The sequence below is a fragment of the Mesitornis unicolor genome, unplaced genomic scaffold (assembly GCF_000695765.1).
Source record: "Mesitornis unicolor isolate BGI_N332 unplaced genomic scaffold, ASM69576v1 scaffold2905, whole genome shotgun sequence".
Lineage (NCBI taxonomy): Eukaryota > Metazoa > Chordata > Aves > Mesitornithiformes > Mesitornithidae > Mesitornis > Mesitornis unicolor.
In genome coordinates, this window is record NW_010184651.1 from 9,479 (window position 1) to 31,444 (window position 21,966).

The 21,966-nt window shown below is 38.2% G+C and overlaps 1 protein-coding gene across 1 annotated transcript in view; it reads left to right on the forward strand.

Annotated features, from left to right (window-relative positions):
• Window positions 1–21,966, forward strand: part of DEPDC1B (DEP domain containing 1B) — a 22,830-nt gene that overhangs the window by 776 nt on the left and 88 nt on the right. The window contains exons 2-11 of the mRNA XM_010184521.1: window positions 377–642; window positions 3,957–4,089; window positions 6,343–6,470; window positions 12,020–12,150; window positions 13,180–13,227; window positions 13,677–13,817; window positions 18,390–18,556; window positions 19,997–20,173; window positions 20,816–21,001; window positions 21,890–21,966. The exon at window positions 21,890–21,966 is cut by the window's right edge and continues 88 nt beyond it. Of these exons, the coding sequence (XP_010182823.1) occupies window positions 377–642; window positions 3,957–4,089; window positions 6,343–6,470; window positions 12,020–12,150; window positions 13,180–13,227; window positions 13,677–13,817; window positions 18,390–18,556; window positions 19,997–20,173; window positions 20,816–21,001; window positions 21,890–21,966 (1,454 nt within the window). The remainder of the gene's footprint in view (window positions 1–376; window positions 643–3,956; window positions 4,090–6,342; window positions 6,471–12,019; window positions 12,151–13,179; window positions 13,228–13,676; window positions 13,818–18,389; window positions 18,557–19,996; window positions 20,174–20,815; window positions 21,002–21,889) is intronic.

Here is a 21,966-nt window from a genome sequence, read left to right on the forward strand (position 1 = left end):
CTGTGCTCCTCACGCTGAGTCTGTTTGAGATAACTGGGCTAGTGCACTCCGCATGTTTGAGGCGACGGCAGAGTCCAGCAGAGTGGAGCGCTACTTCAGCCTTTTGTCGAATTAAAAGCCAAGGGTAGGTTAAAGTTTTATCTGTAGACCTGCAGGTGCTATAAGGCTCTTTTAGTCTCCTAAATCTGGTCTTTGTTCTTAGATCTCAGCTGTTTAAATCACAGATTTAGGTTTCAGTATACCTATAAAAGCAGATGATCGAGAAAGTATGTAGTTCTGCAATCAGGTCTGGCTGCGTCCTGATCTCGTGTTGCGCGACTAAAATGCTTCAAGGAGAAGGGCTCCCGTAACGGTTTGCTTTGTTCCTCTTCCCTAGTGGAACGAGATAATAGAACTTTTTCGTGCTGGGATGCCTTTACGGAAGCATCGGTGTCGCTTCAAAAGCTACGAGCGGTGCTTCAAAGCCTCGGAGGCAGTGGACTGTTTACATGAACTGCTTGGCTCTAATCAAAACTTTGGCCCAGAAGTGACTCGGAATCAAACAGTTAAGCTGCTTAAAAAATTCCTGAAAAATCATGTTATTGAAGATATTAAAGGAAGATGGGGCAAAGAGGACTTTCAAGATGATGGCCATTTATATAGGTAAATTTCTATACAGTGACCAAAAAATTTTAGTTTTTGGAAACAGGTTAATAATACTTATGCATTGCTCTTACAAATGTTGTAGAATGCCTTTGAAAATATGTTAATGTGTCTTCACCCCTTTCCTTTTAAAGACTTTGTTTTCTTTATTGCTAGTTAACTGTCATGATTTAATGTTTGATTTGTGTTTATTTTGTCTTTGTATGGGGGTTTTTTGCTTGTTTGTTCTTAAATACTTTTGAAGGGCACTCTACTCGATTGCTATCTATATTTAGATAATAAAAGCCTTTGCAGCTTTTACAAGGTAGTGAATTCTGTTTGCTGTTAATAGACATCAGGTTTATCAGTGCTGGAAGCTTGAGTATCAGGAAGGTGGAGGTAAGAATGCCATCAAGCTTCCAGCCTCAGTTATCCTTCCTCTCCCCCAACTCCCTGACTATTTTGGATGCTACTCCACTGCTTCTGAGATAAGAGAAAGGCTTTCTGAATTTAAAATTTGTTCATGATACGTTTTCTATACAATTTGAGTTGTAGATTGTAATTGTCTTAAAAGAGAGAAAGTTGTATCGCTTTTCCTCAAGGATGCTTGCTTACTTATCCCTGTTCAGCCTCACAACTGGTGGTTTGTTAACAGAGAAAAATAATTTCCTTTGTAATGAAAACTTTGCAATACTGAAGAAGGTTCTTTCACTGCTTGTGACCTTAGGTAAAGTCTGGGTAATGAAAAGTTGCAGGTTCTGAATTTGCACCATCTTGTAGTATCCTGTTTGGTGAAAGAATAGTGTAAAAATGTCCATTACTTCAAGTACAGTTTTGTGATTTGCATGTTGGTGTATCTTCTTTTGGGGAAATGGGAGCTAGCTTCATGCAGAGCAATAGGGAAAACAGGACAGCAATAATGCTATGTTTCCACTTATTTTATCTATTCTTATATACTTAAATAAATTTTATGTATTAGTTATTTTGTAACAATTTCTTAATATTGTCTTTGGGAAAATGTATGTAATGCTGATGTACTCTATGTACTCTGCCCAGTGATCTCCTATTGCACGAGAGAGCTCTTAATAGGTCTCTTAATGATGTTCTTCTTTCTCTACCTCCCATTTAAAAGGTAACTAAATTACTAATTAAATAGCGGTTTTTTGCCAGAACTGCATACATTTAATGAATCTTGAATTGGAACAGGCTTTTTCCCCGGGGCTTGGTGCATAAATAAAGTATGTACGCTGCTCATGGTTTTGGTGTTTGTCTTTAAATATTAAAACATGCTTTTCTCCTATTTATGGAGCTAAACATCTGTTTTCCAGGCTGCCTTTATTGATGTATTTAGTGTCCTGGCAGCTCCCTCTGGTGGACTTCCATGATGTTACGTTGTAAATACTTTTCTCGTTGTGTTGGTATGGGTAGCAGTAAAAATCGCTTTTAATTCCATTGACAGTGCTTACTCTGAAAACCTTGATATGCTTCATACCTTTTCTATAAATTCCTCTGTTAATTTACTGTAATTGTATACTGTAGTGGACAGTTGTCATTCATTAACTTTGCATGTAAGTTGTCTGCTCTTACTCCACGGTGTAGGCAAAAGAGAGGTTGCCAGATGTTGATTTGTCTGCATGTACTAGGAAAGTGTTAAATGTGACAGTGAGAACTAGTGTGGTTTCAAAAAACAGCAAAGACTATCTTACCTAATGGCTTGGTGTAGTCTACAAAAATAAACAAGGAGTTACAGTTTTGGAATCTGTCAGGCTTTGCTTTTTGGAATCCAAGCAAAAACACTAGTACTCTTACATTGCTTGTAAACGTCTGGGAATTCTGCTGTGATACTTGTTATACCATTGATGCCAATGTTGGTTGACCCTCTTCTCTATCCATTGCCCTGGGCATAAACAGTTATCTCTATTTCCTCTTTGTATAAACTCCTAAAACTAGTGTTGCTGACTGTAAACCATGCTAATCTTGATGTGTCAATTTTGGAATGTTCCTCAGTTGATAGCTTTAAGTAACATCATTCTGTTCATCATAAAATCGGAGTATTTTTATTGTTTATTAAAAAACTTGGCTCTATCTAGATCTTGCTATAATGCTACCTTCACCTCCTTTTTCTGTGTTGGAGAGGTTCTGTTGAAGACCATTGTGGAATATACCAAATGGGCTCAGTGTGCATGACCAAAACTGTAACATATTTAACCCATGTAGTATAACTCTACTGGACTAACAAAACTGCAATACAAAGCTAATCAGAAAATTAATTAAATGTTGGAACTGTCTTGAAAGGATGGGGTAAAATTTTAGAGAAAAAAGTGAGAATTTCTTGAACATGAGAATCTTTCTGGTGGGATATAAATACATGCTATCTGGAAGTGTGCGAGCTCTTGTTCCCTAGTCACAGATGTAACTGTCTTTTCTATTTGATGAAAAGATTGAATGAGGCTGAAGTAATTTCTTGAAGCATCAGGAATCTCTCAGCATGTAAAACCTAGGAGTGCAGTTAAATAAGATGTGATCTGATCTGGGCCAGTCTGATGATAGGTTACCATTGAAGTAATTTGTCTTTCTGATGTGCTGCCATTGATTCCTTTGTATGTACTCTGACCGAGGTTTAGTGATAATTTAATTCTGGTCTAGCTGGAGGTGTGGCTGAGCTGAAAGTGATCTGATGTAGTTTGTTTTCTGCAAGGGCTAGCTTAGGGCTTTTTTCTTTAAGGCATTTCTTGAAATGCCCTAAAAAATGAAAATCAAATTAGTTTTCTGCACCACCAGCTGGAAAAAGACTCCAGAGAATAACTGCAGGATGTGATTGTCACATAGAAAGCATGTAAACACAGAAGAATATGGTAATAAGGACAAAACTTTGTGTGGACACTTGCATGCATGTTAATTAGATCCAGGTGTTAGTCATGTGACAGGTATGTAGCTTTGCTTTAGGAGATGCATGCTAGCAGTGCAAGTGACAAACTTACTCACCGCTTTTTCAGCAGAGTCAGCATCTTCTAGTGCAGAGGTGAGTCAGTTGTCTATGCCTTCCAGCTGGTGCTTTTTGTGATGCACTGAGATATCAGGCATTCACTCAAAGCTCAGTTATGTCATGGCAGATACAAAGGACCTGAACTGTTCTGGAACAGCAGCTGGAGGCCAAAAAGACACCTTGGTATGTTTTACGTGTCACTTATCACCAGTCTTCAGGCCACAAAGTCACACTGTGAATGTCCAATTTGTTTTATTTTTGCATGTGAAGGCTTGCTACGGTTTTTTTTCTTTGATAAAAATGGAATAGAGTGGAGTTTAGAGGCTTTATAATTATTCTCTAATTGTAGATTTCCTCCTTCCTCACCACTGAAGCCATATCCGAAGAAACTATGTGGAAAGGAAGTTATTAAATTTCCAGACTGGAATGAACTGAAGGCTGGCACTTCCCAAGAACACATCCCAGTGAGATCAGTCACAATGGTAGGATATTCTGTTTTCATTTGCCCGGACGTAAGCATATTTAGAAAGCAAAACTGAACTAGTGATCTCTGTTGTTGCACAAAATACTTGGCTATAAAATTAAATGCAAAATTATTTTATTTTAAAATTTTATGAAGTAAAATGTTCTTAATGGTTTAAGAGGGTGTTCACTTTGAGTGTTCTTTCTGCTACAAATTATGATGTCCTGAGCATCTTAAGTTAGACATGGCTGTATTTACCAGTATAGTTGTATTCCAATTTGCTCAAATACCAACAGGGCACTTATTATACCACAAGGCAAAATAGTTACTTTACTGTCACACTGTAACTCTTACTCAGACACTTAATGTAGTAGAATATATACATTATTCCCTTCCTAGCTCTCATGAGGTTGTTAGTGATTCCACTTCCTTTTTTATAAGGAATATGTTGTGGCTTAGGAGAAGTGGTCCTGGTTTCCTTGTTACAGTCTGTGAGCTTGGAGAATCATCCTGCCCCATAGTTACCTGGATTGATCCAGTCTTTGTAAAGTTGTTGAAAAAACTGTTGCTTTTACTAGTAAACTTAGTGTTTCAACTCTTGCCACTGGCATATCTTAAAAGCCTAGGCTTGTGGAGTTTATATATATATTCTAAATCTTCCCTCCAGTGTCTTTTGGATGTGTATGTTCTTGCATTTTGTGAACTCTTGGGACTTCTTTGGTAATTTTGGCCTTTTTGTTAATGCTCATCAGTGCAGGACACTAGCCTTGGATTTCTTTGTGATCAATAGTCTGTTTGGAAAAGTAGCTCCTACCATTTTGCTGGACATCTAGAGAACCTGAATGAACGGTTATTCCATATCTGTAATCCAATTACTTATGTGCAGATCCAGTGCACCTTTCATGTACAGCAGATTTCTGAAGAGGAAAAAGCATGGTCCTTAGAACTTTTATAGTAGGTAGGAGATTAAGAGGGAAGGAAGAAAAGATAGTGACAAAGACAAAGACAAAGACAATAGAGTATTTTAGTTACTGAGCAAGTATCTGCTGCAATTTGAACATGTTACAGTCTCCAACTGTCTGCCCTAAATTTTCATTCAAGCATCCTTGGCTGATAAGAGTTAGCAAAAGACTGTCTATGTACATCTGACTCAGATATGAGAGCATACAGTCTGGCATAACTCAGTATCTCTGGTTAATACAGTGGACCACAAGTTGAAGTAACTGAGGCAAAGGAATAAGCTTTCTGCTGGCTCTTTTATAGCAAGATATAGCTTCCAGTGGAATGGTAAAGTAGACAGGTAGCTGAAAGTGGTGGCACATTAAGTTGCTTCAGCATCAATCACAGCACTTACCTGCTGTGTGTGGATTGATGGGCATTGGTCTGTATAGTGAAATACTGATGTGGAATACCAGATACTAATTTTGTTTTGAACTAGCTCTAGCCTAGTGTCATGGAATGACAGATGATTAGTGCTTGCAGTAATTAAGTGCATTCCTGGAATGCCTTTTGTGGCTTGGTTGTGATCACAAAAAAGACTATTAATGTGCTTTAGAACTGCTCTGTGATGTAAATCAAAGAACCGGGAATGATTAGTTTTGCCTTGAAAAGTGCCACTGCTGGCACACTGTATTGCTGCTGACAAACTGTTTCGTATGTCCAGCTCTTGAGACATTGATGACATTCTTCAAGTATCAGGCTTTGGTTTGAAGGTTGAGTAAAGGAAAGTAGTGTCTTGCATTCTTTGTTTATTCTCTGCATTCTGTTGTAATGGTGGACTAGGTATGATGGGTAGCTGTAGCCATTTGCTTTTACTTTATTCATGTATGGAACCTGCTAATGAGTTTAATATTTAGTTATGATCAATATGTGCTGAACAAGGACGAATATAATTCTTTGGAGAGTTATTAGATGATATATCAATATTTATTCCATAAGCAGATGTCTAATCTTAGGCTGGTATTGGAAGACAACTGTTGAAATTATTTTAATCATAGCGAGAATATGAACACAGGGCTAGAGGCCATTGACTCCTGAATGTTAATGTCTCTCCTGATATGTGTAATTTTTTAGCTTTGAACAAGTTACATAACTGAGAAAGATGCTGAATGTCTGTCAAACATAAACATTTACTTGTATCCTGGAGACTTTACTGAAATTTAGGAATGTTAAAAATATTTGTAATAGGGAGTCTGCTGTGCTATAAATGTATTATACTGTTTAATACTTGAAAAGTAATCAGTTAATGAGGATGAGATTTTTCTGATTTCAGAACTCTGAGTTGTGGTATAAGAGACACAGTATAGCTATAGGGGAAGTACCAGCATGCAAAATTGTGTTCCGCAGAGAGCTGACACAAACAAATATAGAAAAGATATGGAAATCTATGACTTTGTCACGGTGAGTATACTTGTGAGTCATTTGCTGTTACAGTAAAACTGTAGTAGGTAATAGTCTTGTCTGGTAATGGTTGTAACTTCATCCACTCACCTTTCCTTACTACCATCAAAGCCATAGTGACTAGACTAACTATACTGCTTGTTGTTTGGCTAATGAATGCAGCAAATAAAGTTTGCAAAGAAACTTTGTGTTAAATAACCTCTTCGTCTTTTTTTTCCCGTTGTGTTATACAAGTCCTTTCTTTGTGTGGGCTTTGACTTGTTTAATCACTTTTTTCTTCAGTCTTCCTCTTTCTTTTTTTTCTTGTTTTTATGAAATGGAAGCACTTTTACAGAAGTGCAATACCATGAAACCTTTCAATGACAAGTACAATACTTTGTATGAGCTAAGAAATAGAATAGCTAACTGAGTGCAGAAGGCTTTGAGATTCAGATATTCTTTACTATTTCCAAAAGAAATAAACTATGCAAATATAAAGGCATTTGCAGGAGAAAAAAAAATTAATATACATTAGCTATTTTTACAGCACAGTTAAGACATTACTAATGATTACTTTCACCTAAAAGTAGCGTGTCACCTCCTTGTAATAAACTTGATGCTGATGTAAGCAGCCCAGGTGCCAGCACAATCCTCAATGCAGCACTCCGGTGTGGTATACTGGGGGGTTTCCTGAACTGAGGAAATCTCTGGGGAGTGGAGAGACCCTCCAGTAGCCCACAACTTGTGTGGCAGCAGCTGATGAGAGCTGGGTGAGACTAGGAGCAACTTCAGCCAAGCGCCATCTTATAAAAGAAGCCCCTACTGAGCACTAGCAACCAGGGGCACTGCAAAAAGAGTGGGCAAATAGGAGGTGATGCAGCAGTTTGTGCAGAAAGACATGCAGGAAGGGTGCTATAGCTCTGCCAGCTTGACCAGAGAATAGTGATATTTACCTGGCAAAAAGCCATGGCCTCTCTGAATTCTGCATCTGCCACTTCCCAGAGACAGCTCTGGTGGTAACACACTCCCACCTAGGTATCGGGCTGCAGGATGTCTCCTACCCTTATGCCAATACCTAATGGCAGCAGTGAGGATACTTGTGGGAGATGCTCCCAGGTAGAGGATCTACGTTGCTTAGTGAAAAAGCTCTGGGATTCCCTACCCTCTCTCCACCTGCTGAAGTGACTTAAGTGATAGGGGATAATGATGACAAGTTCCTGCCCAGCACAGCAAGATCAGCTACTTTATGACTACCCTGCCTTTCCAGGTGCCCTTGCATAATAGGTACAAGGCTCTGCAAGTGGACCCAAACAATGACCAGGATGATGGTTCATCTAGCTTGGAGGTGTCACCAAGGTTAAGTGAGCCTACATCCTGCATTGAAACTGCTTCTATAAAGAAAAAAAGATGGGTCATTGTCATAGGAGACTCTCTTTTAAGGGGAACAGAAGACCCAACATGCAGACTGGACACACTTCTTAGGGAAGTCTGCTGCCTCCCTGGGGCTTGGGTGAAAGATATGACGAGAGCTTCCGACCCTCAGGTATGGCCCTCAGATTACAATCCATTATTGATTTTTCAGGTAGACAGCTCTGAAGTTGCAACAAGAAGGCTGAGGGCAATCAAGAGAGATTTCAGGGCCTTGGGATGACTGCTTAAAGGATCAGGAACACAAGCAGTGTTCTCTATCCTTCCAGTTGCAATAAATGATGAGGGAAGAAACAGGAGGACCCAGCAGATCAATACCTGGCTCTGAGACTGGTGTCACTGGCAGAACTTTGGTTTTTTTTGATTATGAGTTGGTTTACATGACACCAGGCCTGCTGGTCACAAATTGGGTACATCTATCTCAAAGAGGGAAAAGGATTTTTGCACAGGAGTTAGCAGGGATCACTGAAAAAGCTTTAAATTAGCTTTGAAAGGGGTGAGGGATAAAATCAAACTCACTAGAGATAAGCCTGGAGACAGCATGCTAATGTTTGAGGGAGAGTGTGCCAGTGAGGTCCTCCAGTCTGTTCCTCAATGTGCTGTACTGGAGCACATCTGAAATGTGTGCAGCATGAGGAATAAACAAGAACAGCTAGAAACTTTAATCCAGTGCCAGTGCTATGATATGATTGGTATAAGTGAAACCTGGTGGGATGAGTCCTGTTACTGGTGTGCCATGATGGATGGGTATAGGTTCTTCGGGAAGAGTAGGCAGGGCAGGCAAGGTGAGGGGGTGGCGCTCTATGTATGGGAGGGGTTTAACTGTATGGTGCTTACAGTTGGTGACGCCATGGTTGAGAGCCTCTGGGTAAGGACAAAGGGGAAAGCAACTTAAGCAGATGTTGTTGTGAGAGTCTACTATCAACCACCCAGCCAGGACAGTGACACCAATGAATTATTCTACAAGGAATTTAGGAATGTCTCTAGGTCAATCATCTTTGTCTGTATGGGTGAACTTATCTTTGCAGACATCAACTGTGAATATCATACAGCAGATGCAAATAGGTCCAGGAAATCTCTGAAGCATGATGAAGATAACTTCTTGGTGCAGGTACTAAGGGAGCCAGCTAGGAAGGGTGCCCTCCTAGGATTTTTGTTTGTAAACCGAGAAGGACTCATGGGTGAAGTGGTGACTGGTGGCTGTCTTGGTCACAGTGACCATGAAGTAGTTGAATTTCAAATCATTAGTAATTGGAGGAAAACTGCTAGCAGAACATCAGTCTGGATATGGGAAGAGCAGACTTCAAGCTGCTTAAGGACCTAGTTAGTCCCTTGGAAATTTGCTTTTGAAGGTATGGGGATCCATGAAAGCTGGTCACTTCTTAAGAGTGCAGGAGCATGCAATTCCAAAGTGTTGGAAGTCAAGCAAGCAGGGCAGAAGACTGGCTTCACTGAGCAGTGATGTTCTTCTAGAACTTAGGTGGAAAAGGCAAGTGTATGGACACTGGAAGGAAGGACAACTGACATGGGAGGACTACAGACATGCTGTTCTCTGCTGTAGGGAGAAATTTGTGCAGCCAAAGTTCGATTAGAGTTCAAGCTGGCCAACACTGTGAAGGACAACAAAAAGAGCTTTTTAAAAACGTTAACAGTGAAAAGAGAATCGGAGTTAACATTGGTCCATTTCTTGACAAAATTGGTCACCTTACAAACAGGGAGCTAGACAAAGCAGATGTTTAATGCCACCTTTGTCTCTGTCTTCAACCCCCAAAGTCCTATGTTGGAAGACTGTGACTGGGGGAGGGGTGATAAATTCCCAGCTGACCCTGAACTTGTTCAAGATTTGTTGTTCCAGCTATATGCACATAAATCTATGGGGCCTGGTGGGGTTCATTCCAAGGTACTGAAAGATCTGGCTGATGTCATCATGGGGCCTCTCCATTATTTTTTAATGGTCTTGGGGATCTGGAGAGATCCCAGCTGACTAGAAGCTGGCAAATGTTACAATTTTCAAGAAGGGTAAGAAGAAAGACCCTGCTAATTACAGGCCTGTCAATCTCATCTCGGTTCCTGATATAATTATGGAAAAGCTTATTCTAAGTTATTGAAAAGCATGTTACAGACAATGTCTCTCCTAGTTTTGCTAGGGTAGAGCTATTTTGCTCATAGTAGCTAGTGAGAGTTTTGTTTTGGGTTTGTGCTGGGATATTGATAAAACACCAGTGTTTATATATCTCAAGGTTTGTTTTTTCAGTCTTTAACCAGCAACTGTGTTTATAGTTTCTTTTGTGGTTTGTTTTTTTAGGGGAGTGTTTTTATTTTTGTGTTTGGTTTTTTTTTCATTTTTTTCACACAAGAGGATGTGGGTTGGGGGTGGAAATGAAAGCCTGGGATTTTCTGGGATGGTTTACCCAGGGCAGGTGATCTGGATATGATCCAAGTAGACCAATAAAAATGTATTCCATCTCACAAATGTCACACTTGCTATAAATTGGGGAGTTTATAGGGTATGCCCCTTTGATCCCTTCCCTTCTACTTCATGATGATGGCCCGTTTCTGTTCCTGAGGCTTACCTACCTCTTCCCCATTGCATTTTTGTTGGTGTATGACCAGTGACTGCTGTTTGTGAGCGAGTTGGTGTTATTATTTCAGTTTGGTTTCTTTAATTATTAAATAGTATTTATCCCAACTGATGAGTTCTTTATACTTCTGTTCTGCCATCTCTTTACCCCATCCCACTGAGGAGAAGAGAGGATGTGAGAGATCAGTTGCGTGGTGGTTAGCTGCTTGCCAGGTTAAACCATGACAGTGTCATTGATCATAATCAGCACAGGTTCACAAGGGAAAAGTCTTGCTTAACCAACTTTATTTTGTTTTTTGACAAAGTCACCCATCTAGGTGACCAAAAGAAATTAGTAGATGGGTTTGGATTTTAGCAAAGCTTTTGATACTGTCTCTTACATTATCTTGCTGGACAGAATGTCCAGCACACAGCTAGATAGGTCCATGTGTTGGGTGAGCAATTGGCTGACCGTTGGGCCTCAAAGGGTTATGGTAAATGGGGTTACATCGGGCTGTCACTCAGTTACTGGTGGGGTTCTGCAGGGCTCAACTTTAGAGCCAGTGCTCTTTAATGCTTTTATAAATGATACATGAAGTAAATTTGCCAATGATACTACATTAGGAGGAGCTGTGGACTCTCTCAAGGGTAGAGAGGCCTTACAGAGAGATCTGGATAGACCAGAGAGCAGGGCAATCATCAACTGTATGGTATTTAACAAGAGCAAGTGCTAGATTCTGCACTTGAAATGGGATAATCCTGGTTATTTTTACAAACTGGGGGATGAGAGGCTGGAGAGCAGCCCCGTGGAAAGAATATGAGGATTTGGGTTAACTGCAAAATGTGTATCAACAGTGTGCCCTGACAGCCAAGAGAGCCCAGCTGTGTCCTGGAGTGCATCAAGAAAAGCACAGCCAGCTAGTTGAGGGAGGTGATTGTCCCACTCTACAGTGCACTAGTGTGGCCCCACCTCAAGTACTGTGTGCAGCTTTGGCTACCTCAATATAAAGACGACATCAGACTGTTACAGTGTGTCCAGAGGACTGTGACCAAGACGGTGAAAAGTCTTGAGGGTAAGACTTAGGAGGAGTGGCTGAGGTTATTTGGTTTGTTCGGCTTGGAGAAGAGAAGGCTGAGGGGTAACCTCATTGCAACCTACAGCTAGCTCAAGGGAGACAGCATAGTGGGAGGGGCTTGTCTCCTCCCTCTTGTGACCAGCAATAGGACACGAGGAAATGGAATGAAGCTGTGTCAGGGGAAGTTCAGATTGGATGTTAGGAAAAAGCTCTTCACTGAGAGGTTGCTCAGGCACTGGAACAGGCTCCCCAGGGAAGTGGCTGTGACTTCAAGCCTGTTGGAGTTCAAAGAGTGCGTGGACAATGCTTTTGGTTATATGGTTTAGTTTTAGGTAGTCCTGCATAGAGCAGGGAGTTGGACTGGATAATCCTTATGGGTCCCTTTCCAGTGAGATATTCTATGAGATGAAGAGGTCTCTTTCTCAGAATTGTCTATATCCTAATACTATCTGTGCCTTTTTTCATCTTAGGTGAGGTATGAATTATGTGTTTATGTATTTTTACAGATTACAAAAGGTCTTGGGTTTGGATTCTTTGGATGAAGTGTTAGACACGAAACTTGTGAATTCAAAGCATATAGTTCAAAATGCATATAATGTTAATAAGCATGGCATTGTCACTTTAGAAGACAAATCAAGTGAGTATTTTAGAAGTTTTATGGTAAATTTTTTATATTGAGGTTTACTAGTATAAAAAAGTATTAGTTCTAATCTGTAGAATCTTTATACCTGTATGACCACATCTACACTAGAGTTTTTACAAGGTATGCTGCTATTGTCTGCTGACATACTGATAGTAAGAATCAGTGTTTATTCCAGGATTACTCTTAAACATGTTCCTGCTTTAGCAGGGTTGAAAGATGAAGGTGAAAAAGCAGCAACTTTTCGTTTATAAAGATAAGAATATTATTCACTTCAGGCTGGCTTTGTCAGCCCAGCTCTTAACTGCCTCAACTGCAGTGTTTACATGAGGGAAATGTGTATTAAAAATTGAGGAAGAATCAAAATGTACACTGTGAGATGCTTATGATTTCTCAGTTGAGTTTCGTCACTGCATTTTGAAACTAGTACGAAGTTTTAAAAACGCTTTGTGCATCAGAGAAAAAGTAATGTGAGATATCACTTAAAATATTATTGCTACCATGTTTTACACAAGATTTTTAAAGAAGTGTAATATGAAATTGGAACCTGGCTTGGTTTGTGAATGAAACCTCCAGAGCATATACATGTTCATTTTAAAGACAATTGAAGCATTTTAAGATATTAACTTCTTGCAGAAATGCCAGAACTGAATGTGAGTGTGTTTTTAATCATCTTCAGTACATTGTACACACTTCACTGTAATGGACTAGTGAAGGTATAGATTCAACCAGTTTGGCTGGCTTCTGCAGAGCAAGTTAAGGATTTGCAATATGATCTATTTTGCTATTGATTGATTTGTAGGAGTAGGAGGTGTAACTGATTGATATTGAGTACTGGAAGTGCAAAAGAATAGGTGTAATTCAAGCTAGATCCTACATAAAGGTATAGCCTGGCTTTGCAATAAATCAATTTACCATACAGGAGGAACTTCTTAAAGAATTTTTAACTTTGCTCTTATCTTACAGTTTAACACTTTTCTCAGTTTTTCTCTACTTTTAATTTCTGTCTGTTTCTCCCCTATGCAGAGGAACTACCTCACTGGATATTATCAGCAATGAAATGTCTAGCAAATTGTAAGTAAATTCAGGAGTGGTTTTAAAAAAAAATAAAAATCAAAGCGCCTCCATAAAAACTAATTGAACTGACTGTACCCTTACTGCTTCATCAAATCCTGTTTATATTCACAGTCAATAGTTTTTCTGATCATTGCTTTAAATGAAGTTGGAACATATCAGCCAGCAGATGTTCTCCTAACAGTGCAGCTTATTTCAATGAAATATATAAAGATTTCACTATTCATATTTTTTCTCTACTATGTGTTTTCACTAGACCTATTGGAAACAGATCAATTCAATAGATTAATAAAATTCCACTTATCTTTTGAAGAATGAGTCTGGTTTTGGTGGGTTTTTTTTTCTTTTTTTATGCTTGAAGTTGCAAAGTTGCTTTTTCAATGGCTGGACTAGAGAACAGTGATCTGGTTGGTGTCTGCAAATTAAATTTATCTTTTTTTTCTTTGTAGGGCCCAGCTGCTCAGATTTGAAGCAGCCTACATACTCAGGATTTGAAAGAGATGTCTTCAAAACTATAGTGGACTACTTTGGCCAGATGAAGGAACCTCTCCTAACATTTCATTTTTTTGATGTTTTTGTTAGTGTGTTAGGTAAGTAGTTTGGGATGTAATGAAAAAAATATTCTTTTAAGTTAACTTCTTGGAATTAATTTATCATACCTGTATGGTATCACAGTTCATTTCTTTAGGACCTGTCCTCTTCATTCAACATAGAGAACAGTTTATTATTTAAATTTATTTCATATCATGAAGTGGGGTTTTTTTTGTCTTTTTGATCACGCTATTCCAAAAGTCTTCTATTGCTTGTCTTTTTTAAAGGCCTCTCTTCATTTCTTAGCACTGCCAAACCTAACAGATGGATTTGAACAATTTTTTTTCTTTTGTTTACAAGTGCCTAAGCGTCTTAAAAACTCTCATAAGCTTTTAGAAACTACTGGACTGAAGTCTAGATTAAAAAAGATTCAGGCTGTAAGGACCATTTTTAGCCCTGGTAATATGACATCTGAAGAAAACTGAAATCCTTCATTGCTTAAACTTAGAATGGACGTTAACTAGTCTCAAACTTTAAAGAAACAGTAGTTTAATTATTAGCTGTAACTTTTAAAGGGTTCACACTACATCAGATTCACCTGTCCTGTAGATGGGCCTGTATAGATGGCCCATTGAAAGACAGTGAATGTGAAAATATTTGATTACATTTTATGGTTACATTTCAGAAAAGAACAACTGATTTGAAAAGTAAGCATATTTTGTAGTATGTAACTTTTTTGTGACCTACTTTAAGTGGGATCAATATTGCCTTTATTAAACTTTTGAGATGAAAAAGGAATGCAGAATAACACTTCTATTTCTGGAATTCAGTATTTTTGTACTTTGTTAGTTGACAATCTTGTTTCAAACTGAATATAATTCCTTTTTTGGAATTCCTTATTTTTCTTAGACAACAGATATTGATATCTTTAAAAATTCTCCCTTTCCTTTCATACTGTCTTTCTGTTTGCTTTCCCACTGTATTTCACATCGTTAAGGTTTTAAGTTTTATTATGCAGTATTTCACAGATGTAAAAATCAGAAGAAAGAATTAATGCCAATGTTTATGTGGAAATGAAAGGAAATTGTGCACTCTTTCAAGAAAAAAAAGTCAAAAAATTTTGTGATATCTTTCACAAAAAAAGAGAAATTAAGTGTTAATTTGGAATTCTTCCTTAATAACAAAAATAGATTTACATAAAAAAATCATACAGGAATACAGGCTTTCAAGAATTACTTAGTTTATTTTCCATTTTCATACTTATACAATTTACTTTAAAGTATTGGCAAAATACGTTTGAAAATGCCGTGTTTCTCTAGAAGTTTTATCTAAACAGCTTCCCTCAGACACCTAACACAGGCATTTGAATGGTGAAAAAGCTGACTTTGGCCTTAGTGGGATGATTTGGGATACCTGAGTTAGGTACCTTCACTGATTGAGGGATGGGGTTGGGTCAGAAGATTCTCAGGTGTCTTTTCTACTTTTTTTAGTATTTCAAGACTATGCTCCCTATCTAGCCAGTGGAGGGACTTCAGGAAGACAATTCAACATACCTGTGGTGAAACTTGACTCTCCTTTTTGTACCCAAAACTACTTTGAACCAGTAGTAAGAAAATAAGTATAAGGCAGAAATGCTGGATATGTGGCTTTAGCAGCAAGATCTCCTCTAACCACTCAGACTCTTCTGAGATTAGATCTGTTATTCTTGGAGGTGGGAGAAAACAGTGAGAAGAAGGCATATTTTGGGGGGCTCAGCTAAGAGAGAAAGGGAAAAGTTTTTTGTTCTGCTTAATATGTAATTAAACCTTAACAATGAGATTAATATACAGAGCATTATGAAGCTGTAGGTAAAAGTAGAGGATAATGCACACTCCACAGAATACTATTTTGTAGTAAGTGTTGATGCTAGTACTGAATGCTGCCTGTGAAACAGTAATTGCTTAGCAATTGTGCATTTACAAAATACGGAGAAGCAAACCTAAGTCTGCAGTTACATTTCTTGTTTTTTTGTATTTTGTTTTGTTTGTTTGTTTGTTTCTTAATGGAGTATGGCTTGCTAAATTGGTAATAATTCTAAATCTTAAGACACTTATAACCCAAAATTTCAGTCTTTGAGTCTTTGACTTTTCATATTGCCACCCCTGGGGAATTACAACCTTTCCACAGTGTAGGACTTGTTTATTCCTTCAGTGGATAAGCTTTCTATTTAGTGGAAGACTTCAGGAAATTGCAAAGAAAGTGTTATCAGATTATATTTTCAGTCATTTTGGGCAGCCGTGATGTGATTTGTAAACATCTGAAACTTCAATCTTAAAACCAGAAAAATTTTGCAGAAATCATAGGTGACTTGTGTAACCATAACAAGATGCCTCACTTCTATTTTTGAATGAAGATATCTAGAGCACTTCTATTCCAAGAGGCTGGCTGAAATTAGTTTTCAGAGTAGCTAAGAAAATGGGACTATGTTGTTAGTGATAATCAGATATTTTACCAACTTGGTAATATTAAACTTGTACTTTACTCACTTTATAATGATTCTCTCTATATAAATCTCATTAAGGTTTGTTGTTATTTCTCAGGGCCTGCTCTAAACATGTGCACTAGTGTGCTTGTCAAATATTCCTTCAAAATTAGAAAAAGCTTTGCTTAAAAAATGAAATTAACAACAGTACTTTACCACTGTTTTTCTTCGAATACTGTCTGTTTTGACTGCCCTACTTGCTACTGCACACTTCTTTTCTTAATAACAAACAGTTTCCACTTTTTATACAGTGTGGAATTGATTGGCATGGTGGATGAGGGGACAGCAGTGGATGCTGTTTATGTTGACTGTAGGAAGGCTTTCAACACGGTGTTCCATCACATTGTTATATGCAAACTGAGGAAGTATAGGCTAAATAAGTGAGTAGTGAGGTAGACCAGGAATTGGCTGAATTGCTGGGCTTGGAGGGTTGTGATCAGTGACACACAGCCCGGCTGGGGGTCAATCAGCAGGGAGTACCTCAGGGCTGATAATGGGGCCAGTAGCAGTTAACACTTTTTTAATGATCTGAGTGGTGGGACACTGTCCTAAACAAGGATAGAAGTCCCTAAACAAGTGTGCAGATAATGAAAAATGCAGACAAGCAGAGGGTTGTACTGCCATGCAGAGGGATCTCAACAGGCTGCAGAAATGGGCAAACAGGAATCTCACAATATTTAAGAGGGAAATACCAGATTCTCTCCTGGGGAGCAATAAACCCATGCAGCAGTGCATGCTGAGGATGCCTCACTTGAAAGCAGCATTTCCTTCCCTGAGAAGGACTTGGCAGTCCTAGTGAGGACCAATGTGACCATAAGCCAGCAGTGTGTCCTTCTGACAAAGATAACCAGCAGCATCCTTAGCTGCATTATAAGCATTGCCAGCAGGTTGAGGGAGAACTTTCCTCAGCACTAGTGAGTCCAGTGGAGGGCCACAAAAATTTTCAAGGGCTTGGAGCATCTGTCATATGGGGAGAGGCTAAGAGCAGAGACTGTTTAGCCTGGAGAGGAGGAGAAGGCTTAGAGAGGATCTTATTAATGTGTACAAAAGAGTGATGTGGGAGGACTAAAGAAGAGGGAGCCAGGCTTCTATCTGTGATATCCAGTAACAGGAAGAGATGAAATGGGCATGAACAGAAATACAGGAAAGTTCACCTATACATTGGAAAATAGCTTTTTTTAAATGGAAAAGGTTGTCCAAAGAGGCTGTGGAATCTCTGTTTTTGGAGATATTCAAAACCTGACTGGACATATTTCTGGGCGTCTTGCTGTAGATGACTCTGCTTAGAGCAGGAGCTGAGGTCTAGATAACCTTGAGAGATCCTTTCCAATTTCTATTATCCTATAGGGAAAAAAGTAGTGCATCTCTGTCATCTTCCTTGTTCCTTTTTAAGAGAAATTACTGTTAGATTTCAGATATCTTTCTCCTTACTTCTGTTTTCTTGTGGTACCAGTGCTATTTACACAAATGTGTAGTAAGTGCTCCCTTCACTGAACCTTAGAAACCCAAAGGAGAATGACACTTTGGTGGTGAAACCTCCTAATAGTAGATAAACTAAACTACTACTACTAAACTACTATCGGATTCTACTGTGTCTGTCCAGTCTTGTAATTTCTCTGCCAAACTCGCATTCTCTGTCTTCTCAAGAGTCTGTAAGTAGAATGAGTCATGGGTTTAACTTCTATTGGTGTAAGGGACATGTCAGTATTGTCATAGCTGTCATTAACACATAAGCATGTGTTTATTCAGATTCTCTGACTGCTACCTCAGACTTAACTTTTTAATGTGGTTGCTACATCTGTGTATACAAAGGTTCTGTGCAGACATTTTAACTTTTAATGTCTCTTGATATCTAGAGTTGTTGGTTATGGTTATTAATATCTCCCAATGCATCAGAAGAAGATCTTGTACGTACTTAAACAAGGCGCCCAGTGGGAAATCAGTCTAGTTCTAAGGATACCTTCCTAGACTCTTTGGGGAGTAGAGTTCTAAGGCAGTCTTGAATGAGTAGGAAAGGAATTTAAGGAGACAGATTTAGAAGTGTTATATTAAATGTAATAGAAATATATAAGAGAAACATTGCCCGATTTCCTGATCTTGTATAAACCAGGTTTGCTGCAAAAGCACAGCAAGGCCGTCGAAGCTCTTCAGATATCTTGTCTCCTGCTGCCACCAGAAAATCGGAAAAGACTACAGCTGTTGGTGAGGATGATGGCAAGACTTAGCTTCAACAAGGATTTGCCACCTCTTTCTGAATCAGTGAGGACCAGAACCTTGGTATGCATAGTGTAAGGCAAAAAGTCTAGACAAGGCTTTTGAAGAAGCACAAATAAAAGATTCTCACAGGAGACTGTATACAAAATATAGTTTGCTTGTTTGAAGAACAGTTTGTCTATTCTAGCTATGTGGAAATTACTCTGAATTTTAATAAATTTGTATTTCTTGGTAAGTTGTGAATAAATTCTGATTTGCTCAGAATCTGGAGGTTTCCTTATCTTTCCAAGTTAAATCACCACTGATTTCACTATTGAGTAGAAAAAAAAAATACAGTAGATGAAGTCTCTGGTGTTCTTTTTCACTGCAGATGGTGTGAGAGAAACAGATTACCTGTTTCAGTCATAGAAACATGTAGATGAATGGTTTGATTACTCTGTTTCAGCCATTTAAAAAAAAAACCAAAACCTACCAGTTTATTTCAGTACTACTTTTGTTAGTCACTGAAGTACAGAAAGCTCTGAAAGTAATTTTAATCACATTTTGACAAACCCCTGGTTTTTGCTAATGCTTTCTGTAGGGCTACTTGTAGAGTTAGCAGTGATGATTGCAACATCATGTTATTACAAAGTTATTAGGCATAACTCTTAACAATTGCCTAAGAACATGTGTTTATTTTGGTTAATTTTCAAGTCTTTTGCAAGAAGAGCAACAGAAAACTCAGCTGTAGAGTTTTATAAAAATCCTATGGTAGCATTCATAAATATAAATTTGTTCCATAGCAATTAAGTTTTTATTAACCATGAATAGTATTTGATTAAAATAATTAAATTATTGACTGCTAAGGTTATAATTTAATTAACTGTAAATGGTCTTTGATTAAAATAATTGTTATAATCTAAATGTTATTTTTAGAAGTGAATGCTTTACAGTCCAAGTATTTTGTTCCTTAAGTTATAGTTCAGCAGTGTATTCTATGGTACATAATAGAAAACCTTGATTGCCTTCTGCACTTTTAATGTTAAAAGTGACAGGTGCTTAGACAGAAAACTCTTATAACTGAAGTCTTGAGCATGAGACTGCATGAAGTGAGCTGGACATGAAATCTGGTTTGATCTGGTATTGAGTTTTCCCTCTAGTGCTTAACTTCTATTAATTTTTAATGTCATTTTAAAAATCTCTGAAATATTTGTGCCCTGTTTAAGTGAAAAAGCCACGTGAAATGGCTGTTCAACAAAGTTTTAAGAATAAAATGGAATTCAGCCATTTTGAGTCTAAAGTCAAAGTTAGATCATGTATATGATGCAAAAGCCATCTTCAGTCCACTCAGATAATGTACATGATAGTCTTTTGTTGTTAATATATATTGATATGTTGGAAGTACAGTAAGTATTGTGCTATTAAAATGTTTTTTCTAAAAGATCACTTTTTAAATACAGTCTGATTCCCCAGCCCTTACCCTGAACAGAAAAATATACAGTAATGATGGCTTTTTTTTCTCAGATGGTTCAGGCATTTTCCCGTTGTATCCTCTGTTCAAAGGATGAAATAGACTTGGATGAACTGCTTGCTGCTCGACTAGTGTCTTTTCTCATGGACAATTATCTAGAGATCTTAAGTGTTCCTTCTGCCTTAAAATCTTCTATAGAGGAACATGTTGTACATCTCCAGAGAGTCCAAGTAGGTATCTAGTGAAAAAAGCCTCCTATGTCTCTGCTTCTAGATCAAATTTATTCTTTCTGCTATGAAGTTTGACAGTTCCTAAAAACTTTGTTCTGTCTCCAGCTTATGAAGAGATAATTAATTTTGACTGCTGATAATTAACAATAACTATATATTTAAATTAAAACAAACAGATCTTGAATGATTTAGCTACAAGAACTCTAAAATACATTTTTCTGTTGGTCAGCGCTATCTTCTTCATGGAATGGACAAACTATGTGGTAGTAAGGAAAACTCACTAGAATAGTTAAATGTTTCCATTAATGTTCTGATTTGCTTTTAGAGCAATCCTTACTTGTTTGGCTTTCTCATTACTCTTTTTCCATTTCCTAATACCATATTTTGTTTTGTTCAAAACTGCTTTCTAGTTCTTCCTTCTTTAATTTCTACTGAAAAAAATAACTGTTAAGTTCTTCCAAGAGTTAAACATGCTTCCTTTGTGTCTTTTTTTTTTTACTTACTAGAACTTACTAAATTTGCACAGGACATAAGAGGGAGAATTTTGAGTCTTAATGACTTTAAGTGGTCAATTTAATTAAGCCAGTTTTTGCAAATTTATTGCAGAAAACATAGCTGCTATTTTTTTTACTCTTCCCTCAGATAAAATATGCTGGAGCTGACACTGATGCAACTTTTCCTCCTCCATCATTTTGTCATCAAATCAGTACAGATGAATTTGAATACCAAAAGGCAACTGGGTCTCAAGAACCACTGGCAGCTTTACTGGAAGAAATTGCAATGAATAAAGAAATATCTGTGAAAGATAAGAAGAAGCAACTCAAGCAAGTAAATAAAAATTTATCCATGGTCTTATAATTGTAACTTAAAAAGCTCATAGAATCATAGAGTGGTTTGTGTTGAAAAGGACCTTAAAGATAATCCAGTCCAAGCCCCCTGCCATGGGCAGGGACACCTCCCACTAGACCAGGTTGCCCAAAGCCCTGTCCAACCTGGCCTTGAACACTTCCAGGGAGGGGGCATCCATAAGTTCCCTGAGCAACCTATTCCAGTGCTTCATTGCCCTCAGTGAAGAATTTCTTCCTAATTATCTAATCTAAACCTACCCTCTTCCAGTTTAAAGCCATTACCCCTTGTGCTATCACTACCTGCCCTTGTAAAAGATCCTTCCCCAGCTTTCCTGTAGGCCCTCTTCAGGTACTGGAAGGCTGCTATAAGGTCTCCATGAAGTCTTCTCTTCTCCAGGCTGAATGACCCCAACTCTTTCAGCTGGTCTTCGTACGGGTGGTGCTCCAGCCCTTTGGTCATCTTTGTGGCCCTCCTCTGGACTCATTCCAAGAGGTCCATGTCCTTATATTGGGGGCCCCAGAGCTGGATGCAGTACTCCAGGTAGGGTCTCACCAGAGCAGAGTAGAGGGGCAGAATAGCTTCTCTTGACCTGCTGGTCATGCTGCTTCAGACACACAGTCCTCTAGAGAAATATTGAGATTTAAAAGAGTAGGTACTCTTGGGGATTTCTAATAGTTTATTCATTTTGAATAGGGGTACTGTGATAAATCATGCCATATTAGAAAATGTAACTTAATTTTCTATATAAAAATGTAGAAAGTCCATTAGAGAAATAATTTTCTTGCTCCAGAGGTGGAGGTTGCACTTTAATATTTTTTTATATTACAAGTTTGACTGAATTCTTCATTTAAATTGATGTTTTTCTAGTTTCAGAAATCTTACCCTGAAGTGTATAAAGTGCGATTTCCTACCCCTGAAACTGAAGCGGTGCTATTTCCAGAAAA